The sequence below is a fragment of the Panthera pardus genome, unplaced genomic scaffold, assembly GCF_024362965.1.
Source record: "Panthera pardus isolate Hobbes unplaced genomic scaffold, ASM2436296v1 HiC_scaffold_6, whole genome shotgun sequence".
NCBI classification, from domain to species: domain Eukaryota; kingdom Metazoa; phylum Chordata; class Mammalia; order Carnivora; family Felidae; genus Panthera; species Panthera pardus.
The window spans coordinates 138,126,175-138,150,200 of NW_026526991.1; the positions used below are offsets into that span (position 1 = coordinate 138,126,175).

Here is a 24,026-nt window from a genome sequence, read left to right on the forward strand (position 1 = left end):
TTGTGATGTGCAGAAGTCCCCCAGGGCCCACGCCTGGTTTCTGGCTTCTCTCATCCAGTTCCTGATTCTTAGTTCTCTCCCCGCTGGCATTTGGACTTAATATTTGAGTTGAGACCTTCCCACCTTTGTGTTTTCAAACTCAGGTCCCCTAAAGACGCGTTCGTTAGAAATGGGGTCATCCTGCAAGGCCAGATCCTACCCGTCGTGATCCACCTCTGGCACAAATGTATTTGGCTCTTGACCCAAAAGATCTTCACGGGTTCCCCAAGAAGGGTATGTCGGCAAGGAAATGACCCCCTCGTTGTCAATATTATCAATAAAGGAGTGATTAATTACAATGATGGGGAGGTTGAGAGATGTGTTGAAATGAACCTACTTTAACGATGATCTGTTTTCGGAGTTAAAAAAAGAACCAATTCAGAAGTAACAAAAACACCTTTTCCCCCATGAGCTTTATGTTGTATAAATATGCTCTTGCCTCTGGCTTGTTTCCACTAAAAAGACATTTCGCTAATGAATATTTATTCCACTGCCACGGATAATAATGCACAAAAATGCTAAATAAATGCTGTCGTGGGCATTCTTTCCCCTCCCCCCTCCTCTGATATGTGCCTATTTGTTCTTTCTCTAACTGACAGGTATTTGTCTCAAAGCTCCAAAAAGTGATGTCTGGAAATTCAATTATAATATTCATTTCCTTCTATTTCTGGCATGTCAAAACTCTCCCTTCAAACAAATAAGCTAGACTATTGTAGAATGTTCTGCTGAAAAGACCAACAATTTGCAACAAAACTTGAGACTTGTGCTGTGAAATCATGATTCTGACCAGTAAGTGAAACTCAAGAAAGAGCTCAGGGGAAAAGCCCTGGGGGGAGGGGGGGGGAAGCCCTGGGGGGTACTGAATGGGTAGCCATCGACATCCTCTCTTTAGGAGAGAAACCTGACAATTATATTCTAACACAGCAACAACAGATTAGCAAGATACTAATCTTAACGATAGAACATAAACATCAGTATTGTAAAGATTCTTCTAGTATTTCTAGTATTTAGTCAATACATCAATTTATTTTAACCTTGTGGGAGGCAACGTAATGGTCTCCAGGTGTGTCCACATCCTAATCCCGGGAATCTGTCAACACCAGGATCCATGGCCAAGAGGATTTAAGGTATCGGATGGAATTAAGGTTGCCAATCAGATGATCTGAAAATAAAGAGACTACCTTGGATTATCTGGATGGGCCCATCAGTAATCACAAGGGACCTTAAATAGGGAAGCAGAAGGCAGAAGCATCAAATACAGAGAAATGGCATTGGGAGAAAGACCGGACCAGCCATTGCTGGCGTAGAAGATGGAGGAAAGGGCCACGGGCCAAGGAATGTGGGTGGCCTCTCCAAACTGGAAAAGGCAAGGAAACATTCTCCCCGGAGCCTCCAGAGGAAGTGCCCCTTTGGGCTTCTTGATTTTAGCCCCGCGAGACCCGTGCCATTTCTGGCCTCCAGAACTGGAAGAGAATTAACTCGCGTTGTTTTAAGCCAGAAAACGTGTGGTCATTTGTTACAGCATCTGTAGGAAATAAAGCTGAACACGTTACACTGTGATTAACTCACCCTTTGGGGAAAGTCCAATGTGTCCCCTTCTCGAGGAGGGCTTCTCTGAGCCATCATTTGCTGATAGAATCTTCACCTTGGCCGTCCCAGAGGCCACTGCACTGGATGACACAGTAATTTTCCATTTATTTTTCTGTAACCTGTGCTAGACCAAGGGTTCCGTAAAAGTGGGGACTGTCTTTAATCTCTGCTTGAAGAGCTAGTTTCTAAACCTTTATCCAAAATTTAGCAGCAGCTAAGTAAGTAGCCTGTCCTAGGAGGTCAATAAATATCCAACCAAAGTGATGATGGACCCATTGCACTCCTACCTGGAAACCAGTTACAAACATAAAGTGTTAAACGTTTTATGAAATGACTTGTCATATGAAAGCTGTAACCCATGACCACAGAGCAGATGAAAGGTCAAACACAGAGCCTGGACCTGAATAGTTCTGTGTTGTAACCACCTGACAGCTGTGGGTTAGTAACACCAGGGACGAAGTCATTCACCTGGAAACAGTAGCATTTGAGTTGCAGTTAAAACATCAGAAATATACAAAGTGATTAGAATATGAAAAACGGCCAGCCTTGGAAAAGAAACATTTGCAGGAAATAATCGTGGCTTTGGAACTTCCCAGGGTTTCACTTGCCCTCTTCGTTTTATCGTTTCTACCTGGTGAAATCCTGCCATACTTACTTACCACCTCTTTTCCTTTTCAGTAGTTTCTTCCCGCCCACTGCTCAACAGAGGTCATTCGGTCTCAGTGTGAATTTAGGGGAATGAGCATTTGCACTTCAAGCATCTTGCCCGATTTGGAACTTGAGTCTGTCTCCTACTAAAGTGTTTCTGGCACTGGTAAATTACATGCTAAGGACGAGATGGGGTGTGGGTATCTTTTCTGCCTGGGTTCCACCTCTAAGACCTTGGGGGGTCCAGTCTAATGACTCATTCTGTAGTCATTTTATTTATTTATTTATTTATTTATTTATTTATTTATACATTTTTTTTCTTTATTGAGAGACAGAGACAGGGCATGAGCAGGGGAGGGGCAGAGAGAGAGAGCATCACAGATTCCGAAGCAGGCTCCAGGCTCCAAGGTGTCAGCACAGAGCCCCACACGGGGCTCAAACTCCCAAACTGTGACATCATGACCTCAGTGGAAGTCGGAGGCTTCACCCACTGAGCCCCCCAGGCGCCCTACAGTCATTTTCATCTTGAGGATTTCTTTATTACAGGAAGCAGAAACAAAACTCAAATCGTGTGTATTAAAAGCATAGGTGAGAAAAGTAAAACTTCAAAGCCCTTTGAAGAGACACAGTATCACTATTGCCTTGGGGTAGGTACAGAGTGACTTTAACCAGAAGTTCGGTTTTTCTCAGATAAACTACAAGACTTATTGAATCTGTTCTCCACTGACCTACTTCTAGGTGTCTATTCCCGGCTTTCGTTATAGTCCTTTAGCCTCCCTGCCCTTCTCTGTGCTAATATTAACACACTGTCTTATTTGCTACAGCTTTTTATAGACTTAGTAAGTCTAAAAGTCCTTGCTGGTAAGATTTGTCTCAATAGCTGCTAAAATAATTTCCGCACATTGTCCCTCTTCAAAATTGCTATGCAGGGTGCCTGGGTGGCTCAGTGGGTTGAGCGCTTGACTTCAGCACAGGTCACGAGCTCATGGTTCATGGGTTTGAGCCCCGCGTCGGGCCCTGTGCTGACAGCTAGGAGCCTGGAGCCTGCTTCAGATTCTGTGTCTCCCTCTCTCTCTGCCCCTCCCCTGCTTGTGATGTCTCTCTCTCTCTCTCTCTGAAAATAAATAAACACTAAAAAAAGAATTTTAATTGCTTTTCCTGTTCTTGAATCTTTTCTCCTTCATCTGTATTTTAGGATCATTTTGTGCTCCTGATCTGTTGGGATTTTTATTGGAATTGCATTGCATTTTTTTTTTTTTTTGCAAAGAAATGTATCTTTATCATACTGTGTTTCCTGTCTATGAACATAGACTGTCTTGCCATTTATTAATTCTTCATAAATTTCTTTTATCAAAGTGTTATGTTAAGCATAATCAAATCACAACTAAAATCTCCTTTTGACTTGTTCCCCTCAAATGGGAGTATATTTTTCTCACTCAGTGAGAGCTTCACCCCCATCTAGCTTTTTTTTTCTTACTAATTTGTGGTATATATGTGAAAAGTAACGTATATCACTGTTTTTAGTATCTGTGCAGTATTTAATTATATGGATGTGTTATATTTTATTTAAGAAAACTTTTCTTGGTAGACTTTTTTCAATATTTGCTAAAGTTAAAAATGCTGCAGAGAACATCTTTACTTATACATCGTGCTCTTGTAAGGATACAGCTGTAGGATAATTTTCATTAAGTGAAATTTCTGCTGAAAGAGTACACTCGCTTAAAATGTGTATAAATAGTGCCAAAGTGTTTTCCGAAAGGTAAATATATATATATATAGAGAGAGAGAGAGAGAGAGTACCACATAGTACCCAGAGCATAAAAGTACCAGATCTTGGGGCACCTGGGTGGCTCAGTTGGCTGGGCGTCTGACTTCAGCTCAGGTCATGATCTCGCGGTTTGGGAGTTCGAGCCCCGCATTGGGCTCTGTGCTGACAGCTCGGAACCCGGAGCCTGCTTCGGATTCTGTCTCCCTCTCTCTCTGCCCCTCCCCTGTTCACAGACTGTCTCTCTCTGTCTCTCAATAATAAATAAATGTTTAAAAATTTTTAAATAAACTAAATAAATAAATTAAAAAGTACCAGATCCCCAGAACTTCACAAGACTCCCTTAGGTTTTATCAACTTGTTTTACCTGATAGATAAAATAATATCCCGTTTTATGTCAATGTACCTTTTCTTTAATTATGATCAATCCTGGACTTTTTTCACATCTATATAGATAAATGTGTAAAATCTCTAAAAATTATTAAGATTCTTAATACGCGTATTTTTTTTTTAATTTTTTTTAATGTTTATTTATTTTTGAGACAGAGAGAGTCAGAGCATGAATGGGGGAGGGGCAGAGAGAGAGGGCGACACAGAATCGGAAGCAGGCTCCAGTCTCTGAGCCATCAGCCCAGAGCCTGACGCGGGGCTCGAACTCACGAACCGTGAGATCGTGACCTGAGCTGAAGTCGGACGCTCAACCGACCGAGCCACCCAGGCGCCCCAAAATTATTAAGATTCTTAAAGGCACTAGCCAAGGGGCACCTGGGTGGCTCAGTCAGTTAAGCGTCCGACTTCAGCTCAGGTCATGATCTCACGGTCTGTGAGTTTGAGCCCCGAGTCGGGCTCTGTGCTGACGGCTCAGAGCCTGGAGCCTGCTTCAGATTCTGTGTCTCCCTCTCTCTCTGCCCCTCCCCTGCTCATGCTCTGTCTCTCTCTGTCTCAAAAGTAAAAATAAAAACATTTAAAAAGAATGTTGTATAAAGGCCCTAGCCAAGAGGAAATCTCAACAACATCTGAGGTTTTCTGAGACAATGGTTCAAAACACCTGAAATCAAACTCCATTCAAGGGGACAGCTTATCTCCCTCAAAGGTGGATATCGGACAGCAACCCTAGGAGCAGAAATGAAACTAAAATCTGCCAAATTCATCTGAATTTCTTCCTTCGCTTCGTTTTAAACACGCAGAAAAAAATGAAGCTGAAGGCTGGAGTCCATGCCGTACCGACGTCACAACAACCTAAAGTAACAAAACCTTGGAAACGTAGGGTTGAGAGGAAACGAGCGGAAAATCGCCACCCGGTTGTGCAAGTTCAGCAGGAAGATGAAAAAGGCTTTATTCAAAGTCACTGTGGCAAAGCTCGGGCTGGCAGATAGATGACACTCAATAACAACCTGCTGAATGGCACAAATGAGTCCTGGCACAGAGGGCTCGCTGGTTTTTGGACGGGGTTTGTCGCCTTACTCCGTGCTGTTAGCATTGTTTGCTGACATTGTATACATTTCTATAATTTTAAAGTTGGAGGCGCTGAGCTGATCTCTTATCTCGCATTTCCAAAACCTGCCACTCGTGGTTTATGACAGACTCAGCAACAAAGGATTTCCGAAAAGCATGCCTTCTGTCGAGGACATGCCATCCTGGAAGACAACATATGCAGCCAAAGTACTTTGTGTCCTTCTTCGGGGGGGTGAAGGAACCTTGACTTCTCTGTCTTAGCTTGCTGGGGCTGACATCCCGCGGTCCCGGAAACTGGATGGCCTAGAACAGCAGAAATGTCTTGTCTCATAGCTCTGGAGGCCAGAAGTCTGAGGTCGAGGTGTCGGCAGATAGGCTTGTGCTGAGGCCGTGTCCGGGAATCAGTTCTCTCCTGGCCTCTGGGGCGCCCAGCCATCGTTGGTGCTCTTTGGTTTGAAGAAGTATGACCTTGATCTTTGCCGTCCCCTCCACGTGGCCTCCTCTTGTGTGCCAGGGTCTCCAGGTTTCCCCTTTTTATAAGGACACTGGTCGCATTGGATCAGGGCCCTACCTAACAACTTCATTCTAATTTGATTACCTCTGTAAAGACCCTCTTTTCTTTCTTGTTTTAATCTTTTTTATGTTTATTTATTTTTGAGAGACAGAGAGAGAGAGAGCATGAGCAGGGGAGGGGCAGAGAGAGAGGGAGACACAGAATCCGAAGCAGGCTCCAGGCTCCCAGCTGTCAGCATAGAGCCCGACAGGGGGCTCGAACCCACGGACAGCGAGATCATGACCTGAGCCGAAGTGGGACGCTCAACTGACTGAGCCCCCCAGGCGCCCCAAGACCCTATTTTCAAACAAGGTCACAACATCTTTCTGGGGAGATACAGTCCAATCTGTCACACTCAAACATTCCCTTGATTGCCTTTCTGCATCCCAGACACCACCTATTCTGATCATTGCTCCTCTGATTAAAACAGTGAATTTCATTGGGGCTTTGGAGGTGGTTTCGAAACATAGGATATTGCATAAACAATTATTTATTTTTAATTTCTACATTGTAGTGATTTTGAACATATACGGAGATTACATGTGACTTAAAATTATATCGGGCACTGTTCAAAATAATTATCTACAAATTCTTAGTGTGTGTGTGGGTTGTATCCTGTGGGAATATACCAGTAAGTGACAATTACTGGATGGATGTGGCATATCCATTCTTCAGAGAGATCAAAATACTGTAACTTCCCAGTGCTCATTTTCCTAAACACTCACAGCAGGGCTAATAACACCCCACCGCCCCCGCAGGGTCACAGAGGTGCCGTGGTGGCCCAGTAACCTTTATCACCCAGCTTCTCCATGCAGTAAAGGGACATGCACAGAGTTGCTTCCAACCATCACCTGTTTGCTCTGGTTCAGCTGGTTTCTCCTCTGGTTAAAGAGGTACTGGGTTACTTGCAGAATCCACAGCACCGTGAAGAGCTTTGGGGAGACTTTTGGTGGATTTTCAATGCAACGTTACCCTCCCCATCATTGCCAGAGCATTTATATATTCAAACAGATGGCACCTGTCTACTTAGGAGTCTTTCTTCAGAGCCCAGAAGCAGGGTCAGGGAGATTTGAGTCCATTTGCACGGGGTCAGGAGAAGGAATGAGGGAGGAAAAGAACAGAGAAGACCAGGGCCCTGTCAATCGATGCAGAAAAAGCATCTGACAAAATCCAGCATCCTTTCTTAATAAAAACCCTCAAGAAAGTCGGGGTAGAAGGAACATACTTAAACATCATCAAAGCCTTTTATGAAAAGCCCACAGCTAATATCATTCTCAATGGAGAAAAATTGAGAGCTTTCCCCTGAGATCAGGAACACAACAGGGATGTCCACTCTCACCACTGTCATTTAACATACTGTTGGAAGTGCTAGCATCAGTAATCAGACAACAAAAGGAAATCAAAGGCATCAAAATTGGCAAAGATGAAGTCAAGCTTTCATTTTTTGCAGATGACATGATATTATACATGGAAAATCCGAGAGACTCCACCAAAAGTCTGCTAGAACTGATACATGAATTCAGCAAAGTCGCAGGATACAAAATCAATGTACAGAAATCAGTTGCATTCTTATACACTAATAATCAAGCAACAGAAAGACAAATAAAGAAACTGATCCCATTCACAATTGCACCAAGAAGCATAAAATACCTAGGAATAAACCTAACCAAAGATGTAAAAGATCTGTATGCTGAAAACTATAGAAAGCTTATGAAGGAAATTGAAGAAGATATAATGAAACGGAAAAACATTTCGTGCTCATGGATTGGAAGAATAAATATTGTTAAAATGTCAGTACTACTCAAAGCTATCTACACATTCAATGCAATCCCAATCAAAATTGCACCAGCATTCTTCTCAAAGGTAGAACAAGCAATCCTAAAGTTTGTATGGAACCACAAAAGACCCTGAATAGCCAAAGTAATATTGAAGAAAAAGTCCAAGGCAGGAGGCATCACAATCCCAGACTTTAGCTTCTACTACAAAGCTGTCATCATTAAGACAACACGGTTTTGGCACAAAAACAGACAGACCAATGGGATAGAGATTCCAGAATTGGAGCCACAAATGTATGGCCAACTAATCTTTAACAAAGCAGGAAAGACTATCCGATGGAAAAAAGACAGTCTCTTTAACAAATGGTGCTGGGAGAACTGGACGGCAACATGCAGAAGAATGAAACTAAACCACTTTCTTACACCGTTCACAAAGATAAACTCAAAATGGATGAAGGAGCTGAATGTGAAACATGAAACCATCAAAATCCTAGAGGAGAAAGCAGGAAAAAAAAAACTTCTCTGACCTCAGCCGCAGCAATTTCTTACTTGACATGTCTCCAAAGGCAAGGGAATTAAAAGCAAAAATGTACAATTGGGACCTCATCAAGATAAAAAGCTTCTGCCCAGCAAAGGAAACAACCAACAAAACTAAAAGGCAACCAACGGAATGGGAAAAGATATTTGCAAATGACATATCGGACAAAGGGCTAGTATCCAAAGTCTGTACAGAACTCACCAAACTCCACACCCGAGAAACAAATAATCCAGTGAAGAAATGGGCAGAAGAACAAATAGACACTTTTCCCAAGAAGACATCCAAATGGCCAAGAGGCACATGAAAAGATGCTAAACATCGCTCCTCATCAGGGAAATACAAATCAAAACCACACTGAGATACCACCTCACGCAGGTCAGAATGGCTAAAATGAACAAATCAGGAGACTGGAGATGCTGGCGAGGATGTGGAGAAACGGGAACCCTCTCGCACTGTCGGTGGGAATGCAAACTGGTGCAGCTGCTCTGGAAAACAGTGTGCAGGTTCCTCAAAAAATTAAAAATAGACCTACCCTATGACCCAGCAGTAGCACTGCTAGGAATTTACCCAAGGGATACAGGAGTGCTGATGCACAGGGCCACTTGTACCCCAATGTTTATAGCAGCACTTTCAACAACAGCCAAATTATGGAAAGAGCTGAAATGTCCATTAACTGACGAATGGATAAAGATGTGGTTTACATATACAATGGAGTACTACTTGGCAATGAGAAACAATGAAATCCTGCTATTTGTAGCAATGTGGATGGAACTGGAGGGTGTTATGCTAAGCGAAATCAGTGAGGCAGAGAAAGACAGATACCATATGTTTTCACTCATATGTGGATCCTGAGAAACTTAACAGAAGACCAGGGGGGAGGGGAAGGGGGGGAAGTTACAGAGAGGGAGGAAGGCAAACCATAAGAGACTCTTGAATACTGAGAACAAACAGGGTGGATAGGGGGTGGGGGGGGGAGGGGGAGTGGGTGATGGGCATGGAGGAGGACACCCGTGGGGATGAGCATTGGGTGTTGTATGGAAACCAATCAGACAATAAATTTCATATTAACAACAACAACGACAAAAACCCAAGAAGACCAGGGCCCTGAGGATCTACGGAAGGAGGCAGGGCCTCTCCCCACCCCTGCAGGGCCCAGATGGGGTTCATCCCAAAGGCCTTCCACCCCCACAGCCACAGTGCGCAGATCCGCATGATCTGCACTCCTGTTCCAGAAGGGCCCGTGGGTACTTTGGACCCTTAGAAGTGTAGAGTCTTGGGGCGTCTGGGTGGCTCAGTCAGGTGAGGGTCAGACTCTTGATTCCAGCTCAAGTCGTGATCCCACCAGAGTTGTGGGATCGAGTCCCGTGTGAGGCTCTGCGCTGACAGCATGGAGCCTGCTGGGGATTTTCTCTGTCTCCCTCTCCCCCGCTTGCTCTATCTCTTTCTAAAATAATTTAAAAAAAATAAAATAAATAAGTGCGGAGTCCTCCCAGACACGAAATGCAGGTAGGGAAAGCGGTGAGTCTAAGCACCCTTGCAGGCGCTTTGTTGGGGAGGGGGGGACGGTGGTCCTGGGGTTCCCTGGGGACATCCTGTACCAGACCAGTCTTGAGGACGATGATGTCATGGTACCCCGGCCCTGGAAATCTACTTGCGCAGGCCTCGGGCCCTTTCCACAAAGCCAGGTAGCAAGGGGGTTAAGGCGCCTGGAGGACCTACTCTCACTTAACTGCTCCAGTTAGACCTGTGAGCGCCCACAGCGCAGGCGCACAACCTTCTCCAGGAGACGACGCCCACACGGAGGCGTGAGGAACCGGCCTCTCACACGGCCGGCGTGAGTCCGCCCCTCCCCTGCAAGGCCCGCCCCTCGACTTTGCAGTGTACGCCCGCCCCTCCCGGCCCAGCCCCAGCCCCAGCCCCAGCCCCAGCCCCTCCCGTGCAAGGCCCGCCCCTCAACAGTACAGTCCCCTCCCCTTCGTAGCGCAGTCCCCTCCTGTTCCACGCAGTCTCCGCCCCTCGACACCATTGTCCCCGCTCGTCCCCCTCAAGCCCCGCCCCTCCCCGGCATAGTCCCCGCCTCTCCCGGCCCAGCCCCCGCCCCCCCCCGGAACGGTTCCCCGCTCCTCCCGGCCCAGCCCCCGCCCCTCCCCGGCACAGTCCCCGCCCCCTACCCTGCACGCTCCTCCTCAAGTCCCGGACTCCGCGCCCAGCTGCCGCCCTCCCTCCCGCCGGACTCCACCCCTCTCCCGCCCAGGACTCCTCACGCGGGCCCCGCCCCCGCCGCGCTCCGACGCTCCGACGCCCGCGACGTTCCGCCCCCTACCGCCTTGGCCCACTCCGTGCCCACCGCCCTCGAGTCCCGCCCCGCCGCATCAGGAGCCCGCCCCTTTCCTCGGCAGCCTATTGGAGAGAACGTCGCCGTGCCCGTTGACCAATGGCAGTCGCGGCGGGTGCGTCTCGCCCCCGCGCCCTGCGTCGGGATAAATCAAGCTGCGTCCGGCCCCGTGTGCTAGTCACAAGCCATGTGGCGCGGCAGCGTGCGGACGCGCAGCTTGCTGGAGCGGCTGAGGGGCGGGTGAGAGCAGGCGGGTGGGAGAGAGGGAGGAAGGGGCGGTCCCGACAGCGGGGAGACTCCGGGAGGCTCTGTGGTGTCGTCCGAGCCTTGAAGGGCCGCACCACCGCTTCCTGCTCTGGGAGCCCGGGCCCCGACCGAGACCCTTCCCCTTGGGGAGCCTTGACCCCAGGGCCCATCGTCAGGGAGCCCGACCCGAAACCCTTCGTCCGGGAAGCCCGGACCCGAAGGCCCTTCACCTGGGGAGCCCGGAGCCTGGCCCTGAGGCCCATCGCCCGGGGAGCCGCGAGCCCGGGAGACCTTTCTCCCGGGGAACCCGGAGACCGACCCTGAGACCCCACTCTCGGGGAGCCCGGACCCGGAGACCTTTCTCCCCGGGAGCCCGGAGCCCTACTCTGAGGCCCATAGCCCCGGGATCCCGAAGCCCGACCCAAGAGTCTTGCAGAGCCTGGATGAGGGACGGCACAGGCATCCTCCCATCGCTTCTCCCTAGCAAAGGAAAGAGGTTCCTGTCCAGTTGCCAGGGTTGGGACCTGCAGCCTGAAGTCTGGGCAAAGCGGGTCCTGGCCCAAGGAGGCCTTACCCCTGGGACCTTGGGCGATCCCAGAGTGGGTGGCCCTGTGTGCGGTTGTCGGGGCTTTTGAAGTGAAAATGGGCATTGATGTGGATTTTAATAGGCGTGATTAAAGTAATTGGCGGCTTGCGGTTCTCATTAACCTGGCTGCCCCCATGTCACCAGTTGTTGTGGGCAGGGAGTCCTCGAGACACCTGAGGCTTCCACACGGAGTTCTTATTTAAGCTGCGGTGTTCTTTTTTTTTTTTCTTTTTAATTTTTTTTAACGTTTATTTGCTATTGAGAGACACAGTGTGAGCAGGGGAGGGTCAGAGAGAGGGAGACACGGAATCCGAAGCAGGCTCCAGGCTCCGAGCTGTCGGCACAGAGCTCGATGCGGGGCTCGAACTCACGAACCCGTGAGACCATGACCTGAGCCGAAGTCAGATGCTTAATTAACCGCTTGAGTCACCCAGGTGCCCCTGAGCTGCGGTGTTCTTAATACAGCTGTAGCTTCCAGAAATGGACTCGGTTCATGGAGAAAAGATCCACTCCAACCTTGAGTGATGGTGGTGCGCCAGGAGGGTGTAGATGAGATCCCTGCTGATTCGCAGAACCCTGTGTGAAGGGTGGTGCGGCTTAGAAGCATGGGGGTGTCCTGGTGCCTCGTGTGAGTATGGCGGCAGGGGCCTCACATGAGTCGCCGGTGACCAGAGGGTACGGGCGGGAGAGCCCGAGGTGCTGGGCTGCTTCTGCGTGCCCGGCGCCAGCATTTGCTCTTTGTGGCTGTGCTCTTGATGGTAAAGAACACCTGCAAATCCTCTTCTGTGATCGTGGAATCGGCTGAGTCAGGAAGGTGACGGCTCATCTTGGTGGTGTTGCCTGATGGCGACCGACTCAGCGTTGTTGTTGTTTTCCTTTTCTGCGCGTAGATCAAAGGAAATAACTTGTGTCAGACAATGCTAACGTAGAAAACTCTATAAAGCAAGCATACGGTGCGGTCGTGTCACCGTTACCCAGATCGCCTCCAAACGACTGACTCTCCCGCCCTCTTAGGTGCGATTGCTCTCTGGTCTGTTCCTGCTCCTCTTGATACGTCTACGTGTGTGTGTGCAGATACAAAATTAAGTTCCAGTCACACAGTAGCTACATGGCAGCCGCTGTTTTGTTTCACTCACCCCCACCCCCTCCCCTCTGGCCACCATCAGTTCTTGTTTTTTTTTTTTTTTCCAAGTGCGTTATTTTGAAAGATTATTTATTTATTTTGAGACAGAGAGCAGGGGAGGGGCGGAGAGAGGGAGAGGGAGAGTCCCGAGCAGGCTGTGCGCAGTCAGCGAAGAGCCCGACCATCCCACCAACGTGAGACCATGACCTGAGCGCACATCAAGTCACATGCTCAACCGACGGAACCACCCAGGCGCCCCAGTGATTCTCATTTAAATGATGCCAAATGTTATTCCAGGATTGTTACCATTTGCACACCTAATTGCGGTGTAGGAGCTCCCCGTGAAGCGAGACTTCTTGCTTTTTACCAGTTCAGTAGATGTGTAATAGGAGTTTGAGGCCACATCATGTACCTACATGGGAAATGTCGTGTCATGTGAGAATGGTTTTTGGTGCAGGTGAGGGAAATTGGTATCGTAATCATGTTACAGTTACGAGCGTTGACGTATAAAAGGCTTGCAACATGCATTTATTAGCTTGATATAGTGAAGCTTCAGCTGAGTTGAGACAAAGGTCTTCAAACTGAAACAACTTTACTAAAAACTGCAGAAGTTCGTTTTCTGAGATGTTTGGAAAATGTAAGGCTTACTTTTTCTTTGAAATGTCTTTGTCCGTACAAATGCCCTCATGATGTTGCAGAATTATGTTAGCCACACAGCGTCCTGCAGAAGCGTCTAACCTCGATTGCTTTCCTTCCACGGGGCAGTGCCAGCCTGGGAGCCCGGAGGAGGAGGGGCACCGCAGCCTGTGAGCGCGCCTTGCAGCACGAGGTGGGGGAGCGGATCCACGGCTTCACCGTCAGCCAGGTGCGCGGGCCCGCCTTGCTGCGCCACCCACACACCCTTGGGGTCTCTGTCCCAGGCCCTGGCTCGCCCAAATCACAGTGGGCTCGACCGAGTGGAGTTTGCCAGCGAAGGGATTTCCCGATGCTTCGATAAGTGCAGTTCCCCCGCCCTTCCCTGATCCCAACCCCTCCAACCCAATGCCTCTTTAGGTTTTAGAAAGTGAGTCTAGCCCATTGATGTTTCTGCACCCAGACACCTGACTGTTCTCTGCGCCGAGTGAAGACGGCCCACGTCTGTCCCACGTGTACGTGGGGCTGCGTGTTCCTAGCACGAGTTTGTTCCGCACTTACGCAAAAACTTTGTAAATAAAAAAACGTTGAAAAAAAAAAAAATTTAAAAAAAAAAAAAAAAAAAACTTTGGTTTCGAGCCATTGGGGTTTCAGAATTATAGAAGATGGATTGTGGTCCTGCATTTATTTAATTTTGTGTTCACATTCGTTTTTTTTTTCTTTTACACAGTGATCGAAAACTATGTATTTCACATCATTGACTGGCCGTCGGCCTCATGCTGTGGGTAGCACTTAGCGCAGGGAAGGGCGGGCAGCTCGCAGCCCAGGGGGACACAGGTGCAGCTGTGATACAAGGAGAACTGGCTGGGCATCCTGGTGGGAGTGCGGGAGCAAAAGGATGGGGGGCGGGAGGGGGCAGGTTCCGGGAGAAGGGAGCGGTGTGTAAGGACAGCTGCCTCCCCGTAGGCTGGACACGCAGGGACAGCAGTTCCCCGCAGGGCTCGGGAACGGGCAGTGGTGCAGCTTGGGTGAGGGGCTCCTGACGCGGGCGAGGGAGGGCCTTCGTGCGGTCCAAGTAGTTACTGTTCTTGAGGACCTCATTCAGAGTTCTTTCCTCTATTTTTCAAGTTTTATAGAGATTTATGATAAAATATGATCCTTGTTTGAGAAGCAGTCACCATGAAAGCTGTTAGGGGGCAGACAGTTCACATAGTGACTGGTTGTAAACACATTGATCATCTCTTACAAAGTAAGATATAAATAATTTAATGGTTGTAAACTCAGCAGGTAGTACAGGCCTCTTTAAGCAACGTCATTTGCGTGGGCGGTCCCCAGAACACACTCAGGACACCCGGGTTCTAATCTCTGCCCTGCTGGCAGCTTGCTGTAAGCACAGACAGCCCCTGGAAAGTGGGGGTGATAAACAGTGTGGTTGTCATAGTGATGCTCTATTGTGATTGGGGGGGAGAGGCCCCCGGCACAGTGGGGACGATACAGCCGTTTCTGAAGTGCCTTTGTGCAGGCTTTCATAGATAGGAGACTACCATCTTGGGGGTGAGGATTCGTTTGTTTTTTTCCCTTAAAATTTTTTAATGTTTTATTAGTTATTTTAGAGAGAGACAGTGTGAGCGGGGGAGGGGTAGAGAGAGAGGGAGACAGAATCCGAAGCAGGCTCTGAGCTGTCGGCACACAGCCCGACACGGGGCTCGAACTCATGGACCGCAAGATCATGACTTGAGCCGAAGTCAAAGTCGGATGCTTAACTGACTGAGACACCCAGGAGCTCGAAAATATGCACAAGTTTAAAAAGGAAGAGCCTGTTTTTAGCCTGTCAGGGGAGGAGGCAGGCATTTGGTCTGGTCTTATAGAACTGCAGATGCTTGGAGGGAAAATTATCTAGAAGTATTTTATGTAAGAACTTATTCTTTTGTTATTAAAAAATGGTTATCCATTTTGAGAGAGAGAGAGAGAGAGAGAGAGAGAGAGAGAATCCCAAGGAGGCTCCATGCTGTCAGTGCAGAGCCTGACATGGGGCTTGATCTCATGAACCTGTGAGATCATGACCTGAGCCAAAATCAAGAGTCAGTTGCTTAACCAACTGAGCCACCCACCCGGGTGTCCCAGGATGCGTTTGTTTTTATCGGAGGTGATTTGGACCCTCCTGGACCCTCCCGCTAGGAGCAGGTAACTGGTCCTTAGAACTCTGTGAACCAGACACAGCAAAGTTCTGTCCCAGGCCGAGGGCGCTCCAGCACTGAGCTCCCAGCAGGGCCATTGTGCGCTTTCCCGAGCTGGTGTGTGTAAAAGGAAGCCACACAGTGGGCATTGCCAGTGGGAGTAGGACTCCTCCAGGGCGGCCTGGTGTGATGGATGGAGTTGGACTACCGCTCTATGGCCACAGCGCTGTGCCTCAATGTTTTCGTCTGTAGATGGGGCTGAAGATCCCTCTCTCACAGGATGACCCGTAAACTCTTGGGAAAATGTCTCGCAAACAGTAAGCGTTCAGAAAGAAGAGATGCATAGGATTGTCAGCCCTTGGTTTGTTCATAAGGTTTAGGGTCTGAACGAGGTGGTTTCTGATGTGCCCCCAGCCCCACCGTGCCAGCCTCCTGGTGCTGCCTGATTAAAGGCAGTCAGGCCAGGCCCCGCAGTGCAGTGAACGTCACTGCCCTGAGCGCTTTTCCATCTGAGTCTAGCTGTTTGCGTATTTATTCATTCAGGTAACGGACATCCCTGAACTGTCCCTGACCGCGGTGAAGCTTAGCCATGACAGCACAGGAGCCAAATACTTGCACTTGGCCCGGGAAGACACAAACAACTTGTTCAGGTGTGTGGTGCATCTTGGGAGCACGTTCTCGAGCGTCTCCACCGAGAACGTCTGCCCTCCGTTACGTGGTTAAAGGTCCCGGTTCACGAATGTTTTAGTTTTGTTGGCTGCATCCTGAAAACATGGGGAGAAGGTGAGTGGATTTGTGTCTAGAGCCACAGCTGGTGCAAGTTTGCAGCCTGAATTAGCGATTTCGTACGCTGTGGTCGAGACTGTTTTCGCGAAGGCTTACGATGTTAACGGTGACCAGATCTGGTGGCCGTGGGTGTCCCGGGCTTGGAAAGTGTGCTGTGCCACCCGCCTGACCTTCCCGCCTGCCGTCTGGTCTTTGCCGCAGCGTGCAGTTCCGCACCACCCCCCTGGACAGCACCGGCGTCCCGCACGTCCTGGAGCACACGGTCCTGTGCGGCTCTCAGAAGTACCCGTGCAGAGACCCCTTCTTCAAGATGCTGAATAGGTCCCTGTCCACTTTCATGAACGCCTTCACAGGTCAGCTGGCGTCTGGGACCGGGGCCGCGCTGGGCCTGGCTGCCGCACCCACCGGGATCCTCGCTGGCGAGAGGGGAGCCGGCAGCTGTGGACCGGCACGGATTTGCCATTCCCTAGCCTGCTGGAAGTTTAGTCTTCCAGGAAAGCCGCATGGGGGTCGGTTTATACAAACTGGAGTCTTCGGGGAGGGGCAGCTGAGAGGTTTCTGGGAAGTTTGCTACAAAATTTGACATCTGTAGCGTCACGTTAATGCCCTGGTGGCGGGGCTTGGAAACAGGGCAGGCAATAGACCGATGGTGTGCAGGGAAGTGCGTTGAGGGCTGCGGCGAACGCGCATGGCATCGGCTCTCTGTGGATGAGGTCGTCTTTCTAGGCGCGTGAGGTGTGGCCTCTGCGCCCTGGGCAGCGAGGGGTCCCTGTTGGCGGGGGGCGGGGGGAGGCTGCAAGTGGCCACTGCCCCGGGCATCTGGCGAGTTTTAAAATCTTTTCATTTGTACCCAGCTAGCGATTATACTCTGTACCCGTTCTCCACACAAAATCCCAAGGACTTCCAGAATCTCCTGTCTGTGTACTTGGATGCAACCTTTTTTCCCTGCTTGCGGGAACTAGATTTCTGGTGAGTGAGGACAGATGGATTTGGACTTCAGTGTTAAGAGTCCCTGTCACTGTGTAATCATTGATTGTTATTTAGGCAGGAAGGATGGCGACTGGAACACGAGAATCCGAGGGACCCCCAGACACCCCTGACCTTCAAAGGAGTCGTCTTTAATGAGATGAAGGGAGCATTTGTGAGTTTTTTCCTTTTGTAAAATTGTGTAGAGATGATATTTCCGTCTAAAATATCGGAACATAAAAGGGTCTGGGGGAGAGTCGACGTTCTCTCATGTCATTTAATGTGCTTACGGCGCGGGCCCTGTTGAACTAGCCAGGGGACTGTGCAGTGAGCACCGCCCATAAGACGAGATGGCCAAGCTCCCGATTTTCTAGGACCCGGTGTTCCAGACCAGCAGCTCCCCCACTGCGGTCTCGGGCCCTGGCATCTGGTCTGCGGGAGTCTGGGAGATAAAAGTGCGCGCGGCAGTGCTAGGACATGGCCATTTTTGCTCGTTCTTGCCCAAGTGCAGTTCCCGAGCCTGTGTTACGTGTTGTGTGATAGCATTTATCGGATCCGGAAGCAGATAGGAAAATCCAGCAGTCTCCTGTTAAGCCAGACATTAAGAAGATTTATTTGCAGAATGTGCAGAAACAGTGCTATTCTTCTCAGTGATATTTCTGCTTTGTTAAAAAATGTTTGCTAACGTGTAGTGATGGGTTAAGATCATGAGTGAACAGGTAACTTTTTTAAGAGGTCTCAGCTTTAATTTGTAACAGAAAGACTATGTGTACACACACTCCATGTAATCAGGAAACCCACCTCATGGAAAGCTCTTTGGGGGCCTCCCTGAGTTTTAGGATATGAGGCTCTGGAGACCAGGTGGCGTGAGAGCCTCTCTCTGGGCCCCGTCCTCACAGCCTTCCAGCACTTTGGAGTTCTGCCCTGACGCGGGCTGCTTTCCTGCCCCGTGCTGCTTCCTTAGCCATTAATACTTGGTTCGGGCCCCGTGCCTTCCAGCACCTTCTGGAAATTCAAGTTAGAGTGACAGCCTTTGCTCCGGAAGCCCACGGACCCCCCCCCCCCCCACCCCCCCCCCCCGCAGCTCGCGGCAGGGACTCTTGAGCACTGTTGTGCACACCGCTGCCCGGGGCTCCGCTGTGCACTTGCTGTGGGCCATGCACACTGCATAGTGAGTTTTCTTTTCTGAGACACGTCATCCCTGGGTCCTGTGCAGAAACCCTGGGTGGACTTTGTTAGACAGTGTCTGCACCCACGGCCTTGTTTCCGTCGTCACAGTTTGGATCACAAGGTGTTACAGGTGTATCGCCCAGAGGGTTAGTAATTTGCTGTGTTGTAATGTAACAGCGTGTGTTATTTTACACTTCTGTGTATAATTTTTTTCATTTGAAGACAGATAACGAGAGGATATTCTCGCAGCACCTTCAGAACCGACTCCTGCCTGACCACACGTACTCGGTCATCTCCGGGGGCCATCCGTTGTGCATCCCAGACCTCACGTGGGAGCAGCTTAAACAGTTCCACGCCACCCATTATCACCCTAGTAATGCTAGGTAATGTTTCAGTTTTAAAGCTGAGTTAATGGTGGGTTGATTCCGAGTTGTTTGCATACAGTAAATGACACGGCTTCTCTCCCGTGTGGCCAAGAACTGTTTGCTCAAGAACTCTGTAAGGTTAGATGATTCTCAATGGATTGCCCCTCTCGCGTACGTGGACGCTCATTCTGAAAGTCTGTGGCGAGAACTTTTTATTGTTATCTTTTTTTAAAGTTTTGTGTTTTTTTAATTTTTGGGAAAGAGAGCGTGAAAGCAGGGGAGGGGCAGAGAGAGAGGGAGACCCCCAAGCAGGCTCCGTGCTGTCAGTGCAGACCCCGACGCGGGGCTCAGTCCCAGCAACCGTGAGATCAGGGCCTGAGCTGAAATCGGACGCTTTAACCGCCTGAGCCACCCAGGGGTCCTGGGGGTTTACTTTTAAGAGTGAAGTTTGTGTCCCTGGAGCACAAGGACGTGCCCTGCAGAAGTACCGAATCCACATTAGCTGATGCTTGCCTGAAAGCACCGAGTACTTCCTTCCGGATTTTCAGGTGGTCGCCAGAATGGTCGTCCGGCCCAGACGAGGCCCGCGTATTTTGTGCAGCTGGTTTTCTCCGTGTAGACGCATCTGGCGGGTTGGTGTTGTGGGATCCTGTGAATATTCTGTTCCTTGTCTGTGCGTTTATTTACTTACGGACTGACCCATGTTTATTGCCTGGAGCACTTCCTTTCGTAGAGTTGGCAAAGTTTTCCGAAGAACTCTCTAATTTCTTTTACGTTTAGCAGCTGGACCTCGTGAGGAGGCACTTCCCTCCTCAGTAGGGGCCGCCGGGTCACCCTGAAGTACGGTCTGAGGGCAAGGGCGGGTGCCTGCTGCTTCCTCGGCTGTTCTAGGGGGAGATGGTGACGTAGCTCCTCCAGGGATGACGGAAGAGGCTTTGTTTTTATAAATGTTGGCCTGTTTTGTTGTAATACCACGATGACCTCATAGAAATATTTTTGTATATGTGTATAGTTGAGATTATATAATCAAATGAGATCTGTTGTCTTTTTTTTTTCCCCTTATGCTCAAATTGTTTCAACTGTGGCCCGAGGAAAGTCATTTAATTGTCTTCTCTTTCTTGCGGCTTCTTTGGTCCTCAGTACTAGCTTCTGTCCCCCTGCCCTGATCCAGGCGCATCCTGCTTCAGATCTGTGGTCAGTTCTTCGTGTAAGGAGCCCTGCGGCTGCGTGGAGGCAGCCATGGCCTTTAGGGCCCGGGGTCTCCATGGACGCCAAGGATGCTGCTGCTTACTGGTTGTCACTCTGGAAACCACGAGTGGAGAGTTCCAAAGGATCTTTCAGATATTAGTTCTCAAAATCTGATTTATTTATCTCATTGGGATATAGCTGACAGATGGCATTGCATTAGGTTTAGGTGTGCAGCAAGGCGGTTTGGGTCACGCGGGTCACACGCAGTCCACTGTGGTGACCTGTGGTCACCATGCTGTCCTTTATATCCCGGGGACTCACTCGCCTTACAACTGCAACTTTGGACCCCTTTGACCCGTTTCGCCCACCCCCTCCTTCTGGCAGCCACCACTCTGATTTCCGTATCCGTGAATCTTCGCTTGGAGAACAATGTACTAAAAAAAACAAAAAAAAAAACAGATCAACTCTGTCTTTGTGCCCTTTGCCCCCTGGATGAATGTGGTGTCTTAAAAACATGTAATCTGGAATTTGTAGGCTCGGTCTAAACTTTGTGAACTTCTTCAGTTGTCAGCGTGACGGAGGACTGCATTCCTGTAGCTAAGGCCGTGAAACGTTTTAGCGTGCAACTTACTTCGTTGTTGGAACACCTTTATATAGTATGTTTAAAATAAACTTTTGGCAGGTTTTCATTTAACTACATCTTTCTGCATGATTTATGTTGTGTTTGAGCCACGTATCTTATAACAAGATCAAAAGCCTGTACTTGGTCTTTGTAGTTATAAAGTAAGTGAAAGAAATGTGTTTTTATACAGACTTCATCTCAGTATGGGACACATTCGTCATTAGCCGCTCTCGGTGCATAACTTCCATTTTTACATTTCATTTTAGTTCTACTCTGGTCAACGTCTCGTTGTAGGAGTTTCAGGCAGTTCCACACATCAGTCGGTGCCCATCAGGGCTCCTGTCACCCCTTTCACGCCCAGCCACCTCCCCTCTGGCTACCGTCTGTTCCTTTTCTGCCGTTAAGACTTGTTCTGGTTTGGGGGTGCCTGGGGGGCTCAGTCGGTTAAGTGCCGGACTCTTGATTTTGGCTCAGGTCGTGATCTTGTGGTTTGTGCATTCGAGCCCCACGTTGGGCTCTTTGCTGACTGTGTGAGGTCTGTTTGGGATTCTCTCTCTTTCTCTCTCTCTGCCCCTTCCCTGCTCACATGCAAGCGAGCTCACCCTTTCCCTCTCCCTCTCTCAAAAGAAACTTAAAACTAAAAAAAATTAAATAAAGACCGTTGTTTTGGTTTGTCTCCTTTTTTTTCCCCCTTTGTTCATTTGTTTTCTTTCTTAAGTTCTACAAACGAATGAAGTCACATGGTGTTTGTCTTTCTCTGACTGGGGTATTTTCCTTCGCATTATCTTCTCTAGCTCCATCCGTGTCGTTGCAAATGGCGAAATGCCATTCTTTCTTATCATTCCATTCTGTGTATATGTGTGTATTAATATGCACACTGCGTTTTCCTTATCCATCTGTCGGTGGACACTTTGGGACTTCCATAAATAATTATGCTGCAATAAACACAGGGGTACCTACCTATATCCCTTTGAATCTGTTTTTGTATTTTGGGGGAAATACTCAATAGTGTTATTACTGGATAATGTATGGGGTTCTTTTGTGGTTCAATACAAATTTTAGGATTATTGTAGTTCTCTGAAAAATATTGGTGTTTTGATAGGGATTGCATTAAATCTGTAATGGCTTTGAGTGGTGTGGACATCTTAACAGTGTTCTTCCAATCCCTGAGCATGGGCTGTCTTTCCATTTGTTTGTGTCGTCTTCAATTTGTTTCATCAGTTTTTTATATTGTCTTTGGAGTACATATCTTCCACTCCTTGGTTAAGTTTTTTCCTAGGTATTTTATTATTTTTGGTGCAATTGTAAATGGGATTTTCTTACACAAAATTTCTTTTTCTGCTATTTCGTTATTAGCGTGTAGAAACGCAACAGACTTCTGTATGTTGATTTTGTGTCCTGTAATTTTGCTGAATTCACGTATCAGTTCTCGCAGGTTTTGGTGGGGTCTTTAGGGTCTTGTATTGCATAATGTGTCATCTGCAAACACTGAAAGTTTTGGTTCTTCCTTCGCAGTTTGGACGCCTTTTATCCCTTTTGCTTGTCTGAGTGCTGTGGCTTGGACTTCCAGTGCCGTGTTGAATAAATGTGTGGTGACCAGGGTGGACATTCTCATCCTGACTTTGGGGAAAAAGCTCATGCCGGTATGACGTTAGCTGGTGGTTTTTCATATATGGCCTCTGTTGTGTTGAGGGGTTTCCCTGAAACCTGTTCTGTCGAGGGTTTTTATCATTAATGGATGTTGTTCTTTGTCGGATGATCTTATGGTTTTTAATCTTTTTTTTTTAAGTTTATTTTGAAAGTGAGAGAGAGTGAGCACATGCGTGAGTGGGGGAGGGGCTGAGAGGGAGAATCCCAAGCAGGCTCCACACTGGCAGCGTGGAGCCGGCTGCGGGGCTTGACCTCATGAACCATGAGATCACGACCTGAGCTGAAACCGAGAGTCAGACGTTTAACTGACTGAGCCACCCAGGTGCCCCTTTTATCGTTTCTCTTACTGGTGTGTGATGTAGCACAGTGATTGATTTGTGAATATTGAACCGTCTTTGCATCCTGAGAATGAATCCCACTTGATCACGGGGAAGAATTTTTTAAACACGTTGTTAGATTTGGATTGCTAATACTTTGTTAAGCATTTTTGTGTCTGTGTACATCAGAGATAATGGCTGTAGTTCTCTTTTTTTGTGTGTGATATTTTTTTCTGGTTTTGGTATTGGGTAATGCTGGCCTCATAGAATGAATTTGGAAGTTTTCCTTCTTCATCTATTTTTGGGAAAAGTTTGAGAAGAATATTTATTAACCCTGCTTTAAATGTTTGGTAGAATTCGCTTATGATGCCATCTGGTCTCAGACTTTTGTTTATAGGGGGTTTTCAGTTACTGACTCAGTTTCTTTCCTGGTTATTGGTGTGTTCAAATTTTCTGTTCTGTTTTTGGTAGTTTATATGTTTCCAGGAATTTATCCATTTTTTCTAGGTTGTCCAATTTGTTGGCATATAGTTTTTCATAATGTTCTCTTATAATCCTTTGAATTTCTGTGGTGCTGGTTGTTACTTCTGTCTCGTTTCTGATTTTGTTTGAGTCCTCCCTTTTTTGATGAGTCCATCTAAAGGTTTATCAGTTTTGTTGATCTTTTGAAAGAACCAGCCCTTGGTTCCATTGATGTATTCTATTTTTTTAGTTTTGTGTATCATTTATTTCTGCTCTAATCTATTATTTCCTTTAATCTGCTGGTTTGGCGTTTTCTTTGTTATTTTTCTAGCTCCTTCAGGTGTAAGGTTAGGTTGTCTGTTTGAGGTTTTTCTTGCTTCTTGAGGTAGGCCTGTATTGCTATAGACTTCCCTCTTAGAACTGCTTTTGGTTTATACCAACCAAAGGATTGGACCATTGTGTTTTCATTTTCATTTGTTTCCCTGTCTTTTTTGATATCCTCTTTGATTTCTTGGTTGACTCATTCATTTTTTAGTAGCACATTATTTAGCATCCATATATTTGTGCTCTTTCTGGTTTTTTTCTTGTGATTGATTTCTAGTTTCATAGTGTTATGGTCAGAAAAGATGTATGGTATGACTTCAGTCTTTTTGAGTTTGTTGAGACTTGTTTTGTGCCATAATATGTGATCTATTCTGGAGAATATTCCATGTGCACTTGAAAATAATGTGTATCCTGCTGTTTTAGGATGGAATGTTCTGAATATATGTTATATCCATCTGGTCCAGCATAACATCCAAAACCACAGTTTCTTTTTGATTTTCTATTTAGATGATTTGTCCATTGATGTAAGTGGGGTGTTAAAGTTCCCTACTATTACTGTGTTACTATCGATTACTTCCATTATGTTTGTTATTAGCTGCTTTATGTATTGGGTGCTTCTGTGTTGAGTGCATTAATATTATAGTTGTTATATCTTCTTTAAAAAAAATTTTTTTTAACATTTATTTTAGAAAGACTGCAAGTGGGGGAGGGAC

General features: G+C 47.7%; 1 protein-coding gene across 2 annotated transcripts in view; it reads left to right on the forward strand.

Moving 5' to 3' along the window:
• Positions 1–10,809: 10,809 nt before the first annotated feature.
• Positions 10,810–24,026, forward strand: part of PITRM1 (pitrilysin metallopeptidase 1) — a 43,366-nt gene continuing 30,149 nt past the window's right edge. Inside the window, exons 1-7 of one of the 2 annotated variants that reach the window (XM_019460901.2) lie at positions 10,810–10,938; positions 13,419–13,518; positions 16,007–16,113; positions 16,451–16,602; positions 17,104–17,218; positions 17,294–17,390; positions 18,608–18,768. In XM_019460901.2, the coding sequence (XP_019316446.2) occupies positions 10,886–10,938; positions 13,419–13,518; positions 16,007–16,113; positions 16,451–16,602; positions 17,104–17,218; positions 17,294–17,390; positions 18,608–18,768 (785 nt within the window). In that variant the 5' untranslated portion in view covers positions 10,810–10,885. The remainder of the gene's footprint in view (positions 10,939–13,418; positions 13,519–16,006; positions 16,114–16,450; positions 16,603–17,103; positions 17,219–17,293; positions 17,391–18,607; positions 18,769–24,026) is intronic. The other variant, XM_019460904.2, reaches the window with a different exon arrangement.